Raw genomic sequence first — 17362 nt, 5'->3', positions numbered from 1 at the left:
GAGCTTTGTTGTTTAAGAGGATACTTTCGGGTTTCCCTGTTCCACAGGGAAACTGGAAGTGACGTCAGCAGCTCCGTGGAATGCAGAGACGGAGTGTAGCTGCCTGTAAGGTAAGTGAGGCTGCATTTGATGGGCACAGTGAAGCTGCATATGATGGGGCAGAGGCTGTGTTTGATATGGCACAGTGGCTGAATTTGATGGGCACAGAGGCTGTGTTTCATGACACAGTGGCCACATTTGATGGTACAGTGGCTGCGTTTGATGGTACAGTGGCGGAAATTGATGGGCATAGTGGTGGCAATTGATGAGCACAGTGGCTACAACTGATGGGCACAGTGGCAGCAATTGATGGGCACAGTGGCTGCATTTGATATGGCACAGTGGCTGCATTTGATATGGCACAGTGGCTGCATTTGATATGGCACAGTGGTGGCAATTGATGGGCACAGTGGCTACGCTTGATGGGCACAGTGGCAACAATTGATGGTACAGTGGCTGCATTTGATGGGCCCAGCGGCGGCAATTGATGTTTTCTTTCCCCCCAAATTTTTCAGTTTGTTTGCGCACCCCCCCAAAATTTTGAGCACCAGCCACCACTGGGTTGGACTTTTTTTAACCTCACTTACTATGCAACTATGACATTATGGATGCGGTGCCTTATCCTGCAAAGAACCTATTTAGAAATATTGGTTAGAGCTTCAGTACAAAACATAAGGCCCACAGGCCCTCTCTATGAAGCACGTGAGCTATTGCCAACCAGTATGGGAGTGAAGTGCTGGACCCTGTAACGCTGTCTGTTTCCCCAACACCAAGTACTGAAAGAGGCATCTCCTCCTACAGTACAAGTAAAGCCAATTTTTTTTTTTTATATAATAAATGTTATACTCGCCTGCTTTGTGCAATGGTTTTGTACAGAACACCCCCGCCAGTGTTCCTGGCTCCTCCTCTTCAGCGAGTGCCCCCATAGGAAGATGTTTCCTATGGTGACACCATCACAGGCTCGACCCAGCACCGCAGTGCCTGCACCTATAGACACAGAAATCGCAGCTTGGCCCCAACCTCACCACAGGTTTTGATTGACAGCAGTGAAAGCCAGCTGCTCCCTCTGCCATCAACTTGCCCTGTGAGGAGGGAGGGAGTTGCTTATCTGGGACACGGCCCTGGGTCAAGATTGGGCTCAGGTAAGTATAAGATGGGCTGGCGGGATCCTGGTCACAGGTGACTTTTTTTTTTTTTTTACCATAATGCAGAGAATGCATGAGAGTAAAAAAAAAAGAAAAAAAAAGAAGTTAAGGCTTTAGAACTGCTTTAACATTCACTGCAATGACCAACTGTCATTGCAGTGAATGGTCCAAAAAACGCCAATGTGGGGGGAGTTAGAGAGAGAAGGTGGAAGGGATGGTCACCAGTATCAAAGGCTGCAGAGAGGTCAAGCGGTATGAGTATGGAGTAGTGGCCATTGGTTATAGCAGTTAGTAGGTTATTACCGTCTTTCCCCGAAAGCAAGACACCCCCCCAAAATAAGACCTACTTCCAGTTTTGCCTCTCGCTGTAATATAAGGCCCCTGAAGCTACCGTAAGGCGTCTGACTCCACTGGACCATAGCGGTGGGCACCACCACGTAGCTCAGAGCTGTTCAGGCAGGTGCGAGGTCTCTTTAAATCAACTCTCTGGATGACGAGTGACATCACCCGTCATAAGAGAGCCCGCCCCGCTGCCAGGACAAGCTACCACCTTCTGCCACCTGCTGCTTGCTCTGCCCTGACGGAGCCTGGCTGACTCACAATTAGACAGTGAGTGGGTCGCGTGAGGCAGGAATCGGGCCCATTGTGTGGAATCTGGCTGCCACAGACACACAGGGGTAACTTATGTGGGGAGGAAATGTCTGATAAAGGTGGAGGATGTCTGGTGAAGATGGGGAGAAGACTAAATAATCCACTGGCACAGGGGTAGGAGGACTCACTTAAAATGACACAGGGTGGATTGGGGGGTGGGGGGTATCAAAATGGCACAGGAAGATGGGGGGGGGGGGGGGGGGGGAAATCAATAAATGTGCACCATATTCATCTTCATGGAAAAATAAGACACCCCCTGAAAATAAGACCTAGCGCATCTTTGGGAGCAAAAATGAATATAAGAAACTGTCTTATTTTCGGGGAAACAGGGTAGCGAGTGTCAGTGGAGTGTAGCAAGTGGAAGCCAGACTGTAAGGGGTCAAGAAGGTTGTCAGTGAGGTAGGAGCTAAGAAGGTTGTAAACTAAGGCCCCTTTTACATGGGCGGATAGAATTCAGCTTTTAGCTGCAGACAGATCAAGTTATCTACCTGAGCTAAAAACTCAGACAATGCTTTCCTATGGCCCCATTCACACAGTGCATTTAGCAACGGTTTCTTTACATGGGTTTTGGTGCTGTTAGAAAAAATAAATTTGACTGTGTCCAGGACCGATTTATAGCAGCTATCTGCACAGAGCAGCAGGTGATCGCAGCGTACCATTTCATCTGCAGATAGCAGCGACAACAAGGTAATGACAACAGGAAGCACATCAGAAATGGCAAGAATGTTCCAATGCAGCTAAACACAGTCACATGTAAACGCGGCTAATCGCAACGTACAACTGCAAGTGAACACAGTGCCAGGATTCTCTGAATTTTAAAATAACAAAACATGGTTTTAACAGTGGCAGAACAGCCGCCTTTGTGAAAGGAGCCTAAGCGTTCTAAAAGTTTTCCCTGAAACAGGTCCCGTCTCTCATAGCATGGACATTGGCACCCCTCAATGCTTCACCAGCTGGCCCCACAGATGGTGTTAACGATACCACTGTGAATTCACATTGAAGGGTTATCTTACTTTAGTTTTAATTGTTTATCTATCACTTTGGTTATTGATGGAATGAAACCTTGCCTTTATTCATGGCTTAATTGATTTTTATATCTTTTTTCCCACCACCTTAGTCTATCCATAGAGCGCTGTCCACCAGTATCCTTCACATAAAACTTTCTATGCTCTGTAATCACTGCATTAAACATAATTGGAGTCTGGCAAAAAGAAGGTCTACGGAATAGGTGTAGTTATATCTTTAATCCATTCTCTGTGCACCACAGTAGCAGAATTCTGCTTCACTAAAGTGAATGAATAAGCATAGCCACATATTAAATGCATATATATTTTACAGGTTGTGCTTGGATAGTAAGGGGGGTGTGTGTGTGTGTGTGTGTGTGTGTGTGTGTGTGTGTGTGTTCTATCTCACTGGTATTTTTTCCTTCTAATGCTAAACAATGGACAAATGCTATAAATTGGTATTTGTCTCCCTCTCGTGGTATAAACTTAAAATGGACTTTGTTTATTTCTCATTTCAAGAGCATAGGGAAAGCCTAACAAGAAGTGACTTAATCTTTTTTTTTTCTTGAGAAAAGAACGCACCTACCCAGAATGCCCACTCTTCTTATGTATGAACACCGAGTGGCTGAACTGCATGGTAGGTAATAAAAGGCCCTGTCCAGCCATTTTCTGTCTCTTCTTGCTGGGACTTGTGGCCTTCCCACAGGGGTCTGTGGGTGTGCGTCTGAAGAGCACTGTGAAGCAACATTTGAAGCCACCGGAGACAGTCTACACTACAGCCTGCTGGAGCAGCGCATCGTGACGGCGCTGACTGCGACAGGACTGGAAACCCAAGGAGCGGAGGCATCCATCTGTCCGGACCTAGTGTGGTGAGAGGGCTGATGCCTAGAAGTCTAATACTGCACCTCACATAATTAGACTAACTTTATAGTGTTTCTGAGACCGGTAGTCCCACAGAACAGTTCAGTTCACTAGAGTTACACGTACATAGGCCTCAAGCCTGATTTCATTGCTGACAGCCGCTGGAAGTACATTCCCAGGGAAGGAGTTTGCCAATACTTTGCACAATTGAAGTTATTGCTTTATATTATTCTACACTGCTTTACTGGTGGAAACTCCTGCAGTATAAACAGATACCTGAAGAAAAGAAGACAATAGACTATATTCCTTACTGTAAGGCTTTACAGTATTGCTATTACCTACTAGAGACTGTAGAGGGAATATTGAGTAATTACACTGTCTTATCATTCTGTTCAAATACTGTGTAGCACATTACAGATCTAATAGTGTCTGCACAGTGTACTGGAAGTGGGAAGGTGCTCAGTGCTGAGGTTGTTGCCTGAGCATTAGTCCCACTTGGAGACAAGCCTGCAGGAGCGATACAGGTAGTTCCTCATGTCATAGCCATTCACAACAATTTGCTTCAGTATTGTATACCAATCACGGTTCTTGTGTTTCATCCTGTTCTAGTAAACTTATCTTTTGGTTTAATACAATCTGTTGTGAGGCTTATTCATTCTCCAAACAGGTGTAGCAGTGTATGCCCAGGTGACAACACAGGTAAAGTGCATGTAATCTGTGACTATTCAATTGTCTTTTATTATTGGGTTTCACAACACTGTGACACAGCTGTGTCAAGCGGGTTAAGCCAAATCCTTGGGGGGGTGGAAATACAGTACAGGGCCAATTAAATATCAGCTGCTCCTTCGGGGGTAAATGCCTGCCACACACACATTTTATATATTAAAAAAAAAAAAAAAATGGATGTAAGAGAAACTCAACACTCTCCAGAAAACATAAGGAAATACATTATATTGGTCCAATATGGCCATATACTTCCCAGAGCTTGTAAAGAAAGCCTTTGACGTCTTCGTTGGTTTCCATTCATAGCAGTGAGGTTCTGCATTAGGCATAGCGATCCATTCTACTTACAGAACAAGGCTCTCTTGCCTCAAGCCTGGAAAGGCTAGCCATCTAAATCTATATAGATCCAATACAGTTTATCTATATGCTATACATAGCTGATTTAATTAAAAAAAAAAAAAAAGTATACCTATAGATGAGGGAAGACTATGGCGTCAATTTACTAAGGGAGTAGAGGCTCATTACATGGCAAAATCAATGATAGTAAGTAGAACGTGTTCATTTTTAAAGATGTGTTTTCTCCCCTTATGCATTTGCGTATTCCATGTGAATTCAGAGAGTTACCTTTTTCATCAATATCTGCATTGTTAATGAAGCAGCATTTTAGTCCTTTAAATAAACCTCAATGCCTCAAACAGACAAATATATTGTTTTAATTCAATATGGGAAATCTGTCTAGTTCTTATTAGCAATAAGAACAGATCTTTTTTTTCAGATACATAGACGAATAGGCCCCAACACATGTCTATCCGCTGAACTTCTGTCAGTAAAGTGAACCTATGAGAATGCCAATACAGATTTCTCCCTCGCTGATATTACATTGGCTCCTGGTGCTGTGAGTAAAAACCAAACCGCATGGGGTGGGGGATAAGCTGCACTGAGAGTCTGAATAGACACACAGCCCGGCCCAGGATCAAGTTCACACAAGTGCTCCCATAGCAAGCAGCTTGCTATGGGGGCGCTAGGAAGGGAAAGGGGCCCACAGTGCCAGTGACCTCTCTGTGAAAATAATTGCACAGAGCAAGCAAGTATACAATGGGGGTTATTTACAAAAGGTACATCTTCTTTGCACTAAAAGTACAAACTAGACTTGAAATTGCACTTGGAAGTTCAGTCGCTGTAAATCTGAGGGGTAGATCTGAAATAAGGGGAAGCTCTGCTTATTTTATCATCCAATCATGTGCAAGCTAAAATGCTGTTTTTATTTTTATTTTCCCTGCATGTCTCCCTCAGATCTACAGCGACTTAACTTCCAAGTGCACTTTGCACTTGTAGTGAAAAGTGGGTCTGCCTTTCGTAAATAACCCCCAATGTTGGAGAAAATATATCTAGCTATATATTTTTATAGAATTACACTTCCTGTTTTTGAGGGTGTCCAAGCACCGTATTTATCAGCATATAACACACACCCCAAGTTTAGGAGGGAATTTTAAGGAAAAAATACTTACATTTAAATGCCCATCAATGCAACCTTATCAGTGTCATTTGCAGTCTTGCCATTTAAAAATGGCGCTGCCGAGATACAGAGCAGGATGTCCTGCTTTTGGCCACCGAGAATGGCCGAAAGCCGCCCACAGGCTCACAATCGGTGTATAACAGGCACCCACGATTTTCCCCTGATTTTAAGGGGTAAAGGGTACGTGTTATACGCTGATAAATACGGTACTTATGTGCCTACAGCCTCATAGCTGTATATCTGCCGTGTCAGATCTAAGGGCACTATGGTCTAGTTTTAGGAGATTTAGAGTGAGAATTTGTGATGTCATTAGTTAGCTGATCTTAATAATACTCTACTGAAAGATCTGAAATAAAGAACCAAAACTGTGCCTCTACCAAGATCAAGGCCAACTCAGCAGCTCCAAGACAGTGCAGAAAAGGGTATAGCGCTATTATTGGGGAAAGGTGGAAATCCTTTGTCCTATGCCTGGCTGTTTGTTTTGTTTTTTATACATCATTAAAAAGACAAAACTTCCACATGTCATAATGCTGCACAGGCGCATGAACTCCTAATTTACTCTATATTGTCAAAAGTATTGGGACGGCTGCTTTTACATGCCCATGAACTTTAATGGTATCCCAGTCATAGTCTGTAGGGTTCAATATTGAGTTGGCCCACCCAATGAATTAGAGCAGAGAATGTAAGCCAGCCCTTCTCGTTCATCAGGGCTTGTTCACACAAATGCACTTCTTGAACAATTGTCACATTCCCATAGACACTCCTAAACCTTGTGGACAGCCTTCCCTAGAAGAATTTAAGCCGATATAGCTGTAAAAGGATGGGCCAACTCAATATTGCACCCTACAGACTAAGACTGGGATGCCATTAAAGTTCATTTGCGTTTAAAGGCAGGTGTCCCAATACTTTTGACAACATTTAGTGTAAATCTACAAATAATCTTTACATTTTTCAAAAGGACCCAACACGCAGGGCCCTACCACCAAGTTATTCAAACATTTTAAAGCAAAGACTTCAGTTTACCAAGAAATAGTTTATAAAAGCTTTGTTAAAAAAACAAAAAATTCATTTATATTACAGAAATATGTGATAAAAAATGAAGTATGGGTGAAAAGGCACGGGTTGGTGTTTAGATGTACATTTTGTAAATATAGATTAACTGCTTTCTTACAAATGAACACAATTACTCTATAAAAAAAATATTTTGTACCATGTATTGAACAGCAGATTATTACACTTCAATTGTTTTGGAAGCGCTGTAAGAAAACTAAGCTCAGCACTGTTTAATACTGACATTATGGTGGAATGAGAGAAACAAGCAGCTGGATTGATACGCCAGAAATCACCAAGTTAATATGTTCATTACCAATGACAGCTCACAAATCAAGCTGGTGGGAAGAATTTGATGAGGATAATGTTAGCAAAAAGACATTTCTTGGCATTAAATACAGAGTGTTAAACTTCTTAGCGACTGCACAATTTTGTTGGGCAAGACAACCACAATAAAATAGGAGGCCCCGATTAAAGTGTATTTCCACCCAAACAAATGTTGTGTTTGTTTAGTATGGAATAAAGTGGGGTTGGTTCAGAACCAGGCAGGCTTATAATGCTATCCAGGGCTCCATTAGAGAGAGATTTCCACTCACTAGCCCATTGCCTGTTTGATCCAAGAGGAATTGAGCAAAAAACCTGTAAAAACAAACAAAAATCTTTTTGTAAGTATAGGAGAAGATTAGAACCTCTTTAACTATTTTATTTCCATTTGTGTTGTAGATTATCCGTCACTTTGAGGAAACCACTGTCATTGTGACAGAAAGGGAAGGGAAATTCCTCTGTCAGAGGCCTGGATAGCAGTAAAAACATCTGTGTGCTTCCCCATACTATCTTAAGTGAACCTACACTTTAAATACATACAAGTAAACATATTATCAAGGACTGCAGCGTCCATTTGGCAAGTTCAAATGTATCCTTGGTAGCCTTTTTCCGTATCCAGAGAGGCAGTAAGATACTGCTTGCCAATGCACGCTATGGAGGTTCATAAAATAGTTGCAGAAAGCTGTAGAACATATAGAGAGGACACCTGTTTAATCGAAATCTAGGCATGTAGAGTGGCTCAAAGCATAGCTTGTGCTCCATTAAAAATGGTTGACCTTTTTTCAAAACACAAAATACCTAAGAGAGAAGGTGTAATTAAACGCCATTTCACAGGCTGCTAAACAAATCTAACAAATGAATTTCACTGCTTACACATGACTCAGTTTCTTCAAAACCCAGTCCTGTTTAATTTATTTTATTAAAGCTGTGTTAGATTATACTTAAGTCCCAGACTTCCCTTCCCAATACTGGAGTTCTTTGTGAGGGAAGCGTTCAAGAAGATACGTGTGGAAGACTGTAGGAGAGGAGAACGTAAAAAAGGCAGAACAGTGTTTATTCCCCTCTACGTTTTGAAGGTGGAACTAAATGTGAAGGTAGCTCAGCTGGTAATTCATGCCCTTCTAGCTTTACTTTTATTAAGTGATTTGCTAAGGCAAATTCTTCATCATCAAGAAGCCCATCATGGTCCACATCTGCCAACTTCCAGATTTTACCTAGCACTGTGTTGGGGAGTTTGGACTTCACCATTTCCTTCTTGGCACTAGCTCCGGTGATCTTGCCATTGACAGGTGAAAGAGTGTAGAAGATTTCATCATAGGTTGGTTTATCTTTGGCTACTACCCACTCTAGGTCATCGATACCTTCTCCAGCTCCCTCACCATAGCCATGACCAAATGGACCATTCATGGTTCCTTCAAATGCACCACCTTTAACGATCTGGTTTGTCATTTGGGATTCTTCCTGCCGAACCATGACCATAAGCCGTGCAATGTCATTGGCCAACATGTCATCTACTGTGTCCAGCAATTTAGGCTTTAAGGACTGGAACTTGGTGAAATCCTGTGTCATTAGAACTTCCTAAAAAAAAAAAAAAAAAAAAAGAATATAAACACAAGAGTTTTTTTCTGCAATTTAAAAAGGAAGTTGATCATGTATTTCAATTGAGCACATGTTGCAAAGTTTTACCAGATTTAAATTTGTACCCAATAGTATGGATAGAAACTTTCTCTTACACCTTTTTACTTTGATAAAAAAAAAAAAAAAAAAAAAAAAGGACCCACCCTTTTCGGATAGAAAAATATCTATGCTATTAAATCAATTTATGCGTAAAGCAGTATTAAATTTTTTTTTTTTTTATCCAGGTCCCCGGCAGCTTTATGCCATAGTGTGCTAGTATTAATTGCATACTAGCATATTATGACATGCTTACCTGTCAAAGGAAGATATCCAGTGCTGCGCCATCAGAGTGGTGGTACTTCCACCTTCACCTGGTCTTCCTTCAGGGATCGCTCCATTCAGTTGCTTTAATGGCCAGGCCATGACGACATCACCATGGCACAGAGTGTGTGCTGTAATGTACTCAGGGCTGTGCATGTGCAGTTCAGTGTACATTACCACTGAGTATTTATTTATGGCAGAAGAGTCTTTTCTGCCACAAAAAAACAAAAACGCTGCCAGTCAGCTTTTTTTATTTTGAAGTTTAATACCACTTAGATCTATTCTATTTGTGAATAAAAGTGCCATAATACAAAATGCTTATCCAAATTATATTTTAAATGAGATTAAAAAAAAAAAAACAGGAATTTCTATCAAGAATAAAAAAACAAGATTGTCAAGAACAGGCTTCTAGCAAAGATCACTGAGGAGTTTGAAAAGGTAATACAATACTGCTCTAATAAATGGGTCAAGAGGCAGCATTCAAAGCCAACCTGCATCTGACATGACAGAGAGAAGTCATTTTCGAACATTCTAATACACATGAACTACATAATGGCAAAAGGGAAATATGTGCCAAAAACATTTTTTTTTTAGCCTGCTAAGATTACAATACACAGCTTCTGGTGAGCTCTTGTTAAAAAAAAAAAAAAAAATTGTGCTTTTTTTTCACTTTACATAGTGCAAAGAGAAGCACAGAGATCCAAATTAAGCAGATTAAATGTTTGATTTTAGGTAATTAATATACCGGTACTACATATAACTGTATTCCTTGTCAGACGCCTCAACCATCTACACTGAAGCTTTCTTTGTGCAGTAAACCGCTAACCATTTAAACTGCTGTGATAAGAATGCAAACGAATTTCTGAAACATACAAAGTGTATCTGTACAGAGAATATCTTTTCATAATTTCTGATAAGGAAGTCCTTGATCTACATGACTGAGGATTTCATGCAGGGATGCATTTTTGATCTCGGTTCTCACCTGCATTTTCTTAATATTTGGAAAATCTCCGGGAGAAATTTGATGTTCCTTTTCAATTTTCATGTAGATTTCAGCCAGGTTGTTAATAAGTTCCTTCTTTTTATTGTCTTTCCCAAATACATTTGGCATTTCTTTTTTTAATGAGCTAATAATATAGGCATGAACCTGAAACAAGCAAAATTAACAATTAAAGTCATTGTTTTCATAAAATAAAAAAAAAAAAAAAAAAAAAATAGTTTACAAAACATGTCATACAGGTATTAAGTACGGTTTTGCACAAAGCAGCCCTGAAACTCCTTTTCTTGGGTCCCCTGCCCATGCTCCTGGTTTCTCCCCTTCCCCCCCACAAGTACCCCAATAGCAGTCCACCTGTGTGTGTGTGATTGCTCCAAAGCCCCCCACTGTCTGTCCACTGACACACGAGAATGGCTCAGCCCAGCCCCCCTCCTTACTAGTTGTGATTGACTGCAGCAGGAGCCATTGAGTCCCGCTGTGGAGTCCGAACCAATAAGGAGGGAGAGAGCTGATAGAATCTCTCATGCACATTACTTGATTGAGAACGGATTTGGTAAGTGCAAAGGGGGAGCTGCATGCAGAAGGTTTTTTTCTACCATAATACATACAGTACAGACCAAAAGTTTGGACACCTTCTCGTTCAAAAAGAGTTTTCTTTATTTTCATGACTATGAAAATTGTAGATTCACACTGAAGGCATCAAAACTATGAACACACACATGTGGAATTATATACTTAACAAAAAAAAGTGTGAAACAACTGAAAATATGTTTTATATTCTAGGGCAGTGATGGCGAACCTTGGCACCCCAGATGTTTTGGAACTACATTTCCCACGATACTCATGCACTCTGCAGTGTAGTAAAGCATCATGGGAAATGTAGTTCCAAAACATCTGGGGTGCCAAGGTTCACCATCACTGTTCTAGGGTCTTCAAAGTAGCCACCTTTTGCTTCGATTACTGCATCACATACTCTTGGCATTCTATTGATGAGCTTCAAGAGGTATTCACCTGAAATGGTTTTCACTTCACAGGTGTGCCCTGTCAGGTTTAAGAAGTGGGATTTCAAGCCTTATAAATGGGGTTGGGACCATCAGTTGTGTTGTGCAGGAGGTGGATACAGTACACAGCTGATAGTCCTACTGAATAGACTGTTAGAATTTGTATTATGACAAGAAAAAAGCAGCTAAGTAAAGAAAAACGAGTGGCCATCATTACTTTAAGAAATGAAGGTCAGTCAGTCCGAACAATTGGGAAAACTTTGAAAGTGTCCCCAAGTGCAGTGGCAAAAACCATCAAGCACTACAAAGAAACTGTCTCACATGAGGACCGCCCCAGGAAAGGAAGACCAAGAGTCACCTCTGCTGCGGACGGCAAGTTCATCCGAGTCACCAGCCTCAGAAATCGCAGGTTAACAGCAGCTCAGATTAGAGAACAGGTCACAGAGTTCTAGCAGCAGACACATCTCTAGAACAACTGTTAAGAGGAGACTGTGTGAATCAGGCCTTCATGGTAAAATAACTGCTAGGAAACCACTGCGGAGGACAGACAACAAGCAGAAGAGACTTGTTTTGGCTAAAGAACACAAGGAATGGATATTAAACCAGTGGAAATCTGTGCTTTGGTCTGATGAGTCCAAGTTTGAGATCTTTGGTTCCAACCACCGTGTCTTTGTGTGACACAGAAGAGGTGAACGGATGGACTCTACATGCCTGGTTCCCACCGTGAAGCATGGAGGAGGAGGTGTGATGGTGTGGGGGTGCTTTGCTGGTAACACCGTTGGGGATTTATTCAAAATCGAAGGCATACTGAACCAGCATGGCTACCACAGCATCTTGCAGCGGCATGCTATTCCATCCAGTTTGCATTTAGTTGGACCGTCATTTATTTTTCAACAGGACAATGACCCCAAACACACCTCCAGACTGTAAGGGCTATTTGACCAAGAAGGAGAGCGATGGGGTGCTGCGCCAGATAACCTGGCCTCCACAGTCACTGGACCTGAACACAATCAAGATGGTTTGGGGTGTGCTGGACAGCAGAGTGAAGGCAAAAGGGCCAACAAGTGCCAAGCATCTCTGGGAACTCCTTCAAGACTGTTGGAAAGCCATTTCAGGTGACTACCTCTTGAAGCTCATCAACAGAATACCAAGAGTGTGCGGAGCAGTAATCAAAGCAAAAGGTGGCTACTTTGAAGAACCTAGAATATAAGACATATTTTCAGTTGTTTCACACTTTTTTGTTCAGTATATAATTCCACATGTGTGTTAATTCATAGTTTTGATGCCTTCAGTGTGAATCTACAATTTTCATAGTCATGAAAATAAAGAAAACTCTTTGAATGAGAAGGTGTCAAAACTTTTGGTCTGTCCTGTACATTTTGCCTTTAGAATCACTGTAAGCAAACCTTTGCTAGAGCAAGCTGCAAAGACAACCGGAAGGAAAAGTGCTAATTAGGGCTGCAACTAATGATCATTTTCATAATCTATTAGTTGGCTGGTTGTTTTGATTGATCGAATAACCTAAAAAATTTTTTTTTTAAAGTGTAGTGTATGGTTTAGTTAAAGAGGAAGTAAACCCTAATGGGTTTACTTCTTTGTCTCCCTGCAAAGGTAAAGCATAATGGGCTACTATGCTAGTAGCCCATTGTGTGTCACTTACCTGACACAGGAGCCAGAGATGCCACTGCTGTCCCCTGCGCCCATCTTCTTCTGGGCATCGCTGCTCCGGCCACTCACAGCGCCAAAGCAGTGATGACGTTACTCCCGCGCATGCGCACAGGAGCTGCCACTAACGGCATGCTGCTAACGGCGATAGTGCGCCTGCGCGCCACAGACAGCTGTGCCTCTCTTTTTGTAAATATCTCCTAGACCGTGTAGGTTTAGGAGATATTTCTTGGACCTACAGGTAAGCCTTAATCTAGGCTTACATGTAAGTCAAAGTGGTTTGTAAGGGTTTAAAACCACTAATATGAAAAGTGTAAAAAAAAAAAAAAAAAAAAATAAGCAATTTATTCTTAAATATCTCTATGCAGTGGTAAATATAAAATAACCAATTATATGGTTAGGGAACAAAATCTCTAATCCACTCTGAGAAGAACAGAGGAGATATACTGTATATACTATTAGAGGTTGAATCTGGTAAATAGGCTCAGATCACATTTTTTTATTTAACCACTTCCCGACCAGCGCACGACGATATACGTCGACAGAATGGCACGGCAGGCATATTGGCGTACATGTACGTCCAATCTTCAATGCCGCCCTGCCATCGGGAGCGCGCCGCCGCCGGCATGCTCCCGCGCTGGTCGGGACCCCCGTGAGTCCGGTCGCGGGACCCGCGGACTCGATCGCCGCAGGCATCCCCGTGATCGTCTCACGGGACGGCTGAATGGAGGAAATGCCGTGTAAACAGCATTTCTCCATTCTGCCTAGCAACTAGTGACGCTGATCTCTGCTCCATTTAATTGGAGCAGAGATCAGTGTTCACTAAATGAAAGCCCAACCCCCCCCCACAGTTAGTAACACACCCCTAGGAACACTTAACCCCTACACTGCCACCCACTGGTTAACCCTTTCACTGCCAGTGTCATTTACACAGGAATCACTGCATTTATATAGCAGTGATTAGTGTATAAATGACAACGGTCCCAAAAATGTGTCAAAAATGTCCGATGGGTCCCCCACAATGTCGCAGTCACAATAAAAAAATAAATAAAAAATTGCTGATCGCCGCCATTACTAGTAAAAAAAAAAAAATAAAAAAAAAAAATTATTAATAAAAATGCTATAAAACTATCCCTATTTTGTAAACGCTATAACTTTTGCGCAAACCAATCAATCGCTTATTGCGATTTTTTTTACCAAAAATATGTAGAAGAATACGTATCGGCCTAAACTGAGGGAAAAAATGTTTTTTTTATATATTTTTGGGGGATATTTATTATAACAAAAAGTAAAAAATAATGTGTTTTTTTTCAAAATTGTCGCTCTATTTTTGTTTATAGCGCAAAAAATAAAAACCGCAGGGGTGATCAAATACCACCAAAAGAAAGCTCTATTTGTGGGAAAAAAAGGACGTCAATTTTGTTTGGGAGCCACGTCGCACGACCGCGCAATTGTCAGTTAAAATGACGCAGTGCTAAATCGCAAAAAGTGGTCTGGCCTTTGACCAGCAAAATGGTCCGGTCTGAAAGTGGTTAAAGGAAAAAAAATAAAAAAAATTTTTTGCATGAATATTCTCATCCTAAAATCGATACGTGTATGGCCAGCAGAAGGCTCGGTTCACACCTATGCAGTTTGCTTTTTATAATAATAAATACACCCAGAAGTAGGATATATGGGCATTATAACTAGGAGTCAGACATGAAGCTATATGAAGGGGGGGAGTGAACTATAAATGTTTTATATTAAAGTAGTACTAAAAGCTGAGACTTATCCCATGGATAAGATTTTAAATTATAATGCACAATACTAGTAAAAGTTTACTTTAAAAGCTGTGTTCCAGCCAGTTTTTTTTTTTTAAAGTCAGCAACAAACACAAACAAATACTGTAGCCACTGACTTTTAATAAGGGCATTTACCTGTCCAGCGAGCCTGCGATGTCGGCCGCCCGAGGCCGATCCATCCATGCAGGTGCCGGCGCCGCCATTGCAACTAAGGGAAACCGGCAGTGGAGCCTTGCAGCTTCACTGCCCGTTTCCTACTGCACATGCGCGAGTCGCGTGGCACTTTGTGAATGGCCCCGCCATCTTCCAGGACACACACAGGTCTCAGAAGACAACGGGGGAGCTTGTCGAAGAGGAGGAAGAGACTGAACAGCTCCGTGGACTAGGAAGACGCAGATTAGGAAGTCTGCCTAGCAAAAAGGGGTTTCTGTTAAGTAAAAAACGTTTTTTTTTACGGTGGACCTCCGCTTTAAATGTAATTGTAATGCCTTCTAATACCTCCAGTATATCAGCCTCCACCTTCTCTGGGTTCAGATGCTGATCTTCCCCACACAGTCTTTAACCACTTGCCGACCGGCTCACGCCGATATACGTCGGTAAACTGGCACGGGTGCGCAAGACATACTCGTGTGTTGCGGTGTCATCCGCAGCTAGCAGGCGCGCACACCCGCCGCAGGAGTTTGCATGTTATACTTGCCTGCTCTGTGTAATGGTTTTGCACAGAGCAGCCTTTAGAACCACTCACTTCCTGCCCAGGACTACATGTTCCATGAGGCATTGCTCCTCACACATTCACAAGTTCTCAATCACTTATTGACATGTATGGATGGTGTACTGAGCTGTGTGTGTGCTGCACTGTATTTCCTGATATGTAAACAAATGCATTCAGTATGCAGGCCAACTAATCTGCTGGCCAATTAATTAATTGATTATGATAATAGTTGGGAACTATTTTCATATTCTATTCATTGTTTCGGTCCTACTGCTAAACTTTTGCAGCCAAATTGAGAGAATGCCCACTTTAGATTTGTTACATGCTCTCTTGCACATAGCAGAACTTAAATGTAAAAAAATCGCTGTGTACATTTTTCGTGCTCCATTCTGAATACTCAAACCGAAGCTTTCCTCTACTTGCAGAGATGGCTGGGGGGCTGGAAGCGAATGCTTACTATAATTAACCCCGTCTTTACTTTGTTAGCGGATCACAGCATCAATTGCAAACTAGATCTGAACAGTCTGTCCCAAGAAAAAGGTTAAAGCGGAGGTCCACCCTAAAGTGGACCTTCCGCTCATTGGAATCCTCCCCCCCTCCGGTGCCACAATTGGCACCTTTCAGGGGGGAGGGGGGTGCAGGTACCTGTACAGTACAGGTATCTGCACCCACTTCCGGGATAGCTCTCTGCGGAAAGGGGCGTAGATCTACGCCCCTTTCCGAAAGTCCCCTGCTGCCTGCTGGGAAACACAGATCCCAGAGACAGCGGCTCCATCCTTATAGCGCAGCGCGACTCGCGCATGCGCAGTAGGGAACCGGGAAATGAAGCCGAAAGGCTCCACTTCCTGATTCCCATACCCAAGATGGTAGCGGCAGCACCCGAGAGACGATCGAGAGATCGGCTTCGGGTGGAGACATCGCGGGCGTGCTGGGCGGGTAAGTGTCATTATTTTAAAAGTCAGCAGCTGTTGTATTTTTAGCTGCTGGCTTTAAAAAAAAAAAAAAAAAAAACGGCGGAACTTCGGGCGGACTCCCGCTTTGTATGTTAATGAGGGGAACCCAAAGATGGCCATAGATGGATGGAAACTTGGCTGGTTCAATCTATCGAACTTAGGGTTGCACCGATACCACTTTAAGACCATGTACAAGTACTGATACAGATTACTGGATACTTTATTTTGAATGCCATGTGACAGTGGCACTAATATGCATGCAGCACCGATGAGGAGTGGGCCGTGTCAGTAGTTTAATTTTTTTTTTACAATTTATTTCCTTTCATAATTTTTTACAATCTATATATTGTTTTGCAATGCTTGTGTTTTTTTGGGGGTGGGGGAGTGGACAGTGTCAGTGTTTTTTTTTTTTCCCTTCAATTTAACCTTTACAATTTTTTCACAATTTAACCGATTCAGCCTCGGAAGATTTGGCTGCTGAATGACTAGGCCATTTTTTGAGATTCGGCACTGCCTCTCTTTAACTGACAATTGCGCGGTCGTGCGGCGCGGAACCCAAACAAAATAGACGTCCTTTTTTCTTCAAAAATAGAGCTCTCTTTTGGTGGTATTTGTTCACCTCTGCAGTTTTTATCTTTTGCGATATAAACAAAAAAAACAAAAATAAATAAAAATAAAGCGTCAATTTTGAAAAAAAAAATCTCAGTTTAGACCGATTCGTATTCTATTTTTGGTAATATAAAAAAAAAAAAAAAAAATTAGCAATAAGCGTATATTGATTGGTTTGCACAAAAGTTATAGCGTCTACAAAATAGGGTATAGGTTTATAGCATTTTTGCGTTTTTTTTTTTTAATCGGGACTGCGACATTATGGTGGACACTTGACACATTTTTGGGACCATTGGCATTTATACAGCGATCAGTGCTATAAAAATGCAGTTGACTGTAAAAATGTCACTGGCAGAGAAGGGGTTAACACTAGGGGGCAATCAAGGGGTTAAC

At 42.0% G+C, this 17362-nt stretch overlaps 1 protein-coding gene across 1 annotated transcript in view; it reads right to left on the bottom strand.

The window, feature by feature from the left end:
* Nucleotides 1–7128: 7128 nt before the first annotated feature.
* Nucleotides 7129–17362, bottom strand: part of LOC143959098 (EH domain-containing protein 1) — a 55193-nt gene continuing 44959 nt past the window's right edge. Inside the window, exons 4-5 of the mRNA XM_077467927.1 lie at nucleotides 10234–10398; nucleotides 7129–8891 (exon numbers count right to left, since the gene is read on the bottom strand). Of these exons, the coding sequence (XP_077324053.1) occupies nucleotides 8367–8891; nucleotides 10234–10398 (690 nt within the window). The 3' untranslated portion in view covers nucleotides 7129–8366. The remainder of the gene's footprint in view (nucleotides 8892–10233; nucleotides 10399–17362) is intronic.

This window comes from Lithobates pipiens, unplaced genomic scaffold (assembly GCF_037356315.1).
Source record: "Lithobates pipiens isolate NorthernLeopardFrog02 unplaced genomic scaffold, aLitPip1_a1.2 Scaffold_109, whole genome shotgun sequence".
Classification (NCBI taxonomy): Eukaryota; Metazoa; Chordata; class Amphibia; order Anura; family Ranidae; genus Lithobates; species Lithobates pipiens.
Note: the sequence above shows the minus strand (reverse complement) of the source record. Positions and strands in the feature narration are given on the sequence as shown.